We start from the raw sequence: 7,472 nt of genomic DNA on the forward strand, positions 1-7,472 counted from the left end.
GATTTTTTAATTATGTGGCCATCTTTATGTACAACAAAGTCCCAACCACTTTTCACCCCACATTTCACAAAGCGAACAGTGTATATCAGGCACTGGATCCAGGGGCCTGCAGTTTTCCTTGATAATCTGTCTTACTTCCAACTCTGCTGTTCTTGCAACCTCCAATACATCTCCCTTCTTTACACCAATGATGACTCTTGTCAAATTATGTGAAGCCTCTCGTGACACTTGAATCCACTCATTGCCATCGTTTATATCATGTAACTCACACACCTTCTTTACAGACTCTTCTGCCTGTGCCATCCAAGATTGACCTCTCTTTAGTCGGGTCCCTCTGTCCTGCTTGATCACAGGGTGAAGTGGGTGGCCTTCCATTTCCGTAAGTTTCAGGTACATCTTAGCCTGAGCCAATTGGTGTCTTACTCGTATACTGGAGAGTGCGTGTCTTAGGCAAACACTTAGAGTGTCTCTGGTGCATCCAACGACACTACGCATTGCCTCATTTTGAACCCTCTCCAATTTTTCTATTTGGGATTTTGATAGAGCCAGCAAACCCAGTCCATAATCAATCACAGACAGTACCATAAACTGCATCATAATGAGCATGATTCTCTGCGGCATCAACGAATTCGCCATCACTTTGACTGCATCAATCCCCTTTCTCGCCCTAGAGCTTATGTTATTTACGAGCTTTCCAAATAACAAAAGTGACACCTAGGTAATTCTGTTCTGTTCCCCTGTCAATAACCTCATAGTTCATCGTCACTGGTGGGGTTGGGTCCTTCACTATTCTGTTATTGAGCGAGCACAACATCAAGTGTGTTTTTGCTGAATTTGTAACAACCTCATTCTTCTAGCACCACTCTTCAATCGTCCTCAAGCGCTGTTGTAGTTACCATTCTATCAAGCCCATGCTCATAGACTGTCACGTCATCTGCAAAGGTTAGAGTCCTTCCAGCCTGGCAACTATCACCCCTGGCCAGATCCACTCTGTAAATGTTGAACAATAGGGGGGGGGCAAAGGTGAGCCCTGGGGGAGACCAGGTGCAATTTTCTGGGGATTAGCCATCCATGTTCCCCATCTCAATGTTACCTTTCTTGTTAGCATTGCACCAGCAACCCACGGAACCAGAAAAGGATCCACAAGGACACAACGTCGGAACGAGCTCACGCTCACACCGCCGAACCCGCAATCTCACGATTACGAGTCCGGCAGCCTCACCACAATGCCACCGACGCCCCCTAAATGTATGAGTCTATGGCTTGCACAGGCAGACGTTTGAGGGAAAGCAGAACTCTGAGAGAGTCCGAATATTGCAGGGTTTTTTTCCCTTGTGCGGGGTTTGCACCACGCCGCACTCTTTGTCGCCAAACTGAACAAACTCGGATGACGTTGTTCACTCTTTGGGGAACACCAAGAGAAGCTGAGGTAGCTAGGCGTTTCGCCATATTCTTGAGAAAATAAGTCAAGAAAATGGCCAGAGAGTGGCTGTAAAACAGCATCTGCGAGATTGTAAACCATCGCAAAGCAGGGAGGCAGTGCGAAGTGAGTATTTTGTTGACTATTGTTCGACGTACGGTCTCTGTGATTGTTTTCCTTTTCGTTCAAGGAATGTTACGATTCCTCAAGCATGATTTCCAGTTTGTGGGTCAAGGATGCACTTTGACCTAGATTTTTAGAAGGAATCATGGGAATGCGTCTTGTTTAAAATTGTCTGGTTTTCACTTGGTTTGAGTAAGTTTTACGGTACTTGCAATACATGTAGGTCTTATAAGATTAGGCTAAAGGTGATACAAGAGTAACAAACACTAAAAGGAGGAGAGATAAGGACGATAGATCTAGATCTAGATGTTTGATAGGAAAAAAGGAAACCACAGCAGAGCCCCCGCCAACCATCTACAAGTTATCTATAGGACTTTTTTATTACATCCCTGACCATCATGCTTTCCAGTATAATTCCAGTTCTCTGAGGAAAAACTATCTGACTCTAATTAAAGATCTCTCTTAAACTACAGTGCAAAGTATTCCAGATCTTGGGGCCTTGATATCTATTCAAATGCCCTTTCACCTAGGCTTCCTCAGTCCCAGGCCATCCAGCCCGCACGACTGGCCTCGGCATTGGAGTCCTACTACGTTCCCGGAGGGTCAATGCAAAAAGCGGCGATAGACTAGTGTGTTGGTGCGGGTGATGGAGCATTATCGCACTGTACTCACTATACTGGCCTACAACGAACCTTACTTAACATGCTATGCATTTTTGTTGTTGCAGTTTTTTGTGAGAGTTTATCGGCTCTTATAACAAAAGAAGATCTCTCCAGTGACAACATGAAAATGAATTACGTTTGCATTTTACCACAAAAAAAGACCGTGGCACACTTGTGGGATAACTTTTATTCTTCACTTGCAACATCGTTCTCATTCTACATGTTTCAACAAATATGAAAGAAAATTAATTTCACACACACACACACACACACACACACACACACACACACACACACACACACACACACACACACACACACACATATGTAGAGAGAGAGAGAGAAGAGGAGAGAGAATTATATATATATATATATATATATATATATATATATATATATATATATACATATACATGTATATATTATATTAAGCATGTAACTGAACACAATCCCTTACCTCTGAAAAAAAAGTTACTTTGCTATTTTTTATTCTTCGCCTGTCCTTCATTTGCTCCGCAAATCTTTTCATGAAGATATATCTGCCAGCCGCATCAGCTTACGATAACAATGAAGATGGAATATCGCTGGAAAGTCCCTCAAAATCGCCACTAATCAGTTTCTGCACAGTTTTTCAGTGGTTTCCATTTTTTTTAACCCTACTCAACAGGTAGTAGTAGTAGTAGTGTAGGCCAACAGTGTCTCTCTGGAAGATTACACACGAAGAGCAAAATTTCATCTAGGCTGACTGATTCTAGCATGTGACAACATCTCTAGTGCGATAGTGAAGCCAGGATGCCTGATGTGCTTCAGTTTGTGAAGCTTTAAATGAAACCTCTTTCACGTGGTCATGGGTATGGTGAACAAAAGTAAAATACATGGAAAATGCAAAAACAGGGCCATCTCGAGTTCTGCTGAGCAAGACAAATGTATTATAATAATCTTTACTCTTTGCAACATTGCCAATGGCTGTCAGCGGCATATCCATTATTTGATAAAATGAATCGAACTTGAAGACATCTCTTTCTTTAAATATATCATCAATATCAGCAGCTCTGGAAGAAGCTGAACTTGTTGTAGTTGCTCTCTTTTTTGGAGCTGCTGTGCCACAATATGATGGTGGTAATTCTGGAAATTTTGTTGGAGACTCTGAGGGCACTATAAATCTTCCAGCCCGTGTCAAAGGTACACCAGGTTTGAAGTGCAGAGAGCAAACTCCCATATAACAATCCGTGACATCTTCTATAACTAATTTATTTGGAACACTTTTGATTCACTGTGCTTTTTTCCCGAATCTTTTGGAAATCTATATTATTGTTTTTTTGCATCTTCCTTTTGGCTGGCATAACTACTTCTACTACCCCATCCCCTACACTTTCTTCCCATGTTCAAATGTTGCTCACACCGTTCATTGCGCTGAAACTGAGACGTGAGCTGAAAACTTTTTCACAATAACAGTAGATTATAGTAATAATAACATTCAAGATGAAAGAAAACTGGAATCTGTGCTGAACACTTAGGCACAAAATATAAGCACAAATGTAATCCTTAAAATTGAGTGTAGTGAAAATACATCTAAACGAAAAAAACGTGTACACCCAAGAAGACTGAATGAAACAATGAAGAGGCTAGGAGATTAGACAGACAAGACGGCTACACACTACACACATTACTATTACACTATCGGCACGCAGAAACGTAATGCAAAAATGTTCCACCACCTGTATACGTATTAGTATTAGAACATCTGCCTATCGCCGCTTTTCGCATTTAATCGCCGCTTTTCACATTGATCCTCGGTAAGATAAGGACCGGTCTCGAGGCGAGCTTATCAAGATCAGGTTGTCCACTCCGGCCCTCAATGCCGGAGGCAGTCGTGCGGGCTGGATGGCCTGGGACTGAGGAAGCCTAGCCTTTCACCCATTGCTTTAAGTTTCATAGATGGAAAAGACTTTTCTTTTTGTAAGCTGATGACCTTAGACTGGGGCACCTATGGTGCGCAAGCTTCTCAGCGAATGTGTTTAATAGAGAGCTAGGTGCTGTGGTCATGGCAATGCATGGTCCAAGGGATCTTACTTCCTATCTGTGCATAAAAACTGAGAAAAAAGGATCAGTGGGTCGACAGCTCAAATCACTGAATGCATTACGACAGAAGTAAATCCCAAGAAAACGTATAATCCCAAAAGTCCTCTCGGTTTTCCCAAAAGAGGTGGCAGAGAAAGGAGGAGCAGCTATGGCATTGTACAGTCCACAACGATACCTTTTCTCAACCTTGTAACCAAGTAAGAAACCAACCAAAGTGGAATGATACCTAGATCTAAGTAAAGAGAATAAAATAATGATATACTTTTTTCGCTCCGCAGAAATCCTGTCATGGGAGAAACAATAATTCCCAACTCACCCTCGAGGGACCATCCCGCTATTCGACTTTTGTGCGTGGCGCTTTTGGCCTTGACCTTTAATCAAGTTCCCCAAGTCAAAGGTCAAGATCCTGTTATTCTGTCGAATAATAACGGAAATTTTACATACTATGGTAAGTTGTTACACATTTGTAAACCATTTTTCCCCCGTCAACATCCTACTAGACACGACATGTAGGTTATTTTGGAAACTTGAGGACACTTGGCAACCAAAACTGAAACCTCACTACTCTTTGGATTTGAAGACCGTTAATCAGCTCATACTTTTACTCTCCCAATTGCTAACATTAGTCCAGTTGGTGCGCGCGTCCTTGGCTCTACTTCAAAGTGTTTCTCTGGAATAGGGAATAAAACAATGTTTTGTCTCATCGTTGCAAAATGCGAAATCGTTAAGATTCAACACCCCTTTCAGCAATGCAAGATTATTTAATTAATTAAAGAGGCGGGATCTCCGAATTCAATGGACATTTCCCAATAGGTCCGAGCCAAATGGGGAGAAGAGTCTTTTAAAACTCTCCAAAACAACCCATTTGAGGATTTGAACTGGGGCCATCTGCTTTTTAGTTCAGCAAGATACCAACTGAGCCACGACTTGGAGAGCTAGGTGACTTTAATGGGTGAGGGGGGTTGATTGTTGTTGTTATTGTTTTTTGTTTGTTTGTTTTTGGTTGTTTTGTTGTTGTTGGTGGTGGTTGTTTTTGTGTGTTTTTTTGTGTGTGGGTTTTTTGTGGGGGGGGGGGGTTTGGGGGGGGGGGGGGTTGTACCTTACGCACTGCACTGGCACCATATTATGCTCCTTCTATCCCATAAAACATCTATCATCCTTATTTCTCTTCTTGTTTTCTTTTTCTTTTTTTTTTATTTGTCACTTTCTAATCTCAAAGGTATATTATGTGACCTAATTGTGTTGCAAATTGTATAAAACTTTAAGTAAGTGGGGGGTTGGCGGGTGCTTTGTTGTAGCTTGCTCCTTCTTTCCTATCAAACATCTATCGTCCTTATATCTCACCTCCTTTTTTGCGTATATTACTCTCTGGTAACACACCTATTCTTCGGCACTTATGCGGCCTTCTTGTGTTGCAAGTGCCGTAAAACTCAACTTTCTCTTTCCTCACCCTTACTATTATCATTTTTCCTCTACTTCTTTTGTATGTTTGTCCCTCTCTTGTGGACTGCTATTTCCGGGGTGCTTTGATAGTCGAAGCAGACTTTGTAATGTTGAGGCTAGAGAGGTGAGCAGAGTAAGCCTGTTTCCCCGTTTGAATTTCTCTGTTGACATCCACCCTTTGGCGCTCACATGACCTTATACAGTTGCGAGCGCCGTAAAGCCTTAAAGTAAAGTTGCTCTTGTATCCGATCCGGACATTAGGGATTGCTTTGTTAGTGACACAATTTCCTGGACCTTCGGCATATTGTGACAGAGTGGCCACTTCCTTTCCACACCGCCTTTACTTCCCCAACTCGAAGTCAGGTACCAATTACTGCTGGCTCGAACACGGACTTTCCTGTAAAGCCTTACTAAAACTAAAAGCTAAAAGCATCTATCGTCCTTATATCTCTCCTCCTTTTTTCTGTGTATAAGAAAAGATAAGATACACATTTATTGTCCAGATCCTGGCACATTGGTTTGGTATTTCACCACGTGTACACACATACACACACACACACACACACACACACACACACACACACACACACACACGCACACACACACACACACACACACACACTCACACATACACACACTCGCACACAAGCATACACTAGCACACACACGTAGGCTTACAATCACTTGCATAATATAAAAGAGTAGCAATATAGAAAATAATAATCGCAAGCTAATGTTACTTTGATGCATGCTCTAAGGTCGTAAGTATACTTATACAAGATGGTTACGGTGAAAGCATGTTGATAGATGATTGCGAAAATGACCTTATTTTATATCTTTCTTTGTTACAAATTAAAAGCCTAGGTCTTTTACTTCTGACTGATGTTTTTATTTGAGGAAACAAGGGATGTTTGATGTAATTAATTTTTTAAGTGCAAGCTGTTGTGTACAATTCATCCAAGTAAGGGAAGTAGATGTTGAAATTGTACATGCTTTCCGTATTAGTCGATTTAATTTTTCTTTATCTTGTTGTCTTGTGTTCCCCGCAATGCTGTTGTACAAAATATTGTCATACTTTCTATGGCGGAAAGGTAGAAGATGGACATCAATGTTTTATCAACTTTAAAATACTTTAGCTTTCTTAGAAAAAAATTGTCTTTTGTTCACCTTTCCGTGCAGAGAGTAGTGTGGACACGCCAGTTGAGTTTGTTGTCTATTGTAACACCCAAATACTTATTGTCTGACACTTGCTCTATGTTTTCACATTTAATTTCTAGTGGCTGCAGGGACAGTTTATTTATTTTAAAATCAACAACAAGTTCTTTTTGGGGTTTTTTTTACTTTTAAAAAGCAGCTTATGATCTTCACACCATTCAGAATTGTTAAGTACAAAATTCCAGTAAGCGGTTTCGTTATGGTCAGCCTGAATTAGCCCAATTATGGTTGAATCGTCTGCAAAATTTTATCAACTTGATGTTACTGTTGTTGTTTTGTTTGTTTTGTTGTTGTTGTTTGTTTGTTTGTTTTTGTGTTGTTGTTGTGTTGTTGTTGTTGTTTTTTTTTGGGGGGGGGCAATCGTGTATAGTGTGAATAAAACTGGTGACAAAACACATCCTTGAGGGGCCCCTGTATTTGTTGTGATGTGTGTCGACGAAGAATGTTTTAATTTTACATACTGGGTTCGGTTGGTAAGAAAATTGCCTGTCCATGATATTAAATTGACGTCAACACCTATGTTTTCT

At 41.0% G+C, this 7,472-nt stretch overlaps 1 protein-coding gene across 1 annotated transcript in view; it reads left to right on the plus strand.

Annotated features, from left to right (window-relative positions):
* Positions 1-1,391: 1,391 nt before the first annotated feature.
* Positions 1,392-7,472, plus strand: part of LOC101860687 — a gene marked incomplete at its 3' end in the record, with an annotated part of 45,922 nt that continues 39,841 nt past the window's right edge. Inside the window, 2 exon segments of the mRNA XM_013087393.1 lie at positions 1,392-1,546; positions 4,566-4,735. Coding sequence (XP_012942847.1) covers positions 4,576-4,735 — 160 coding nt within the window.

Source organism: Aplysia californica, unplaced genomic scaffold, assembly GCF_000002075.1.
Source record: "Aplysia californica isolate F4 #8 unplaced genomic scaffold, AplCal3.0 scaffold00583, whole genome shotgun sequence".
Taxonomy (NCBI): Eukaryota; Metazoa; Mollusca; class Gastropoda; order Aplysiida; family Aplysiidae; genus Aplysia; species Aplysia californica.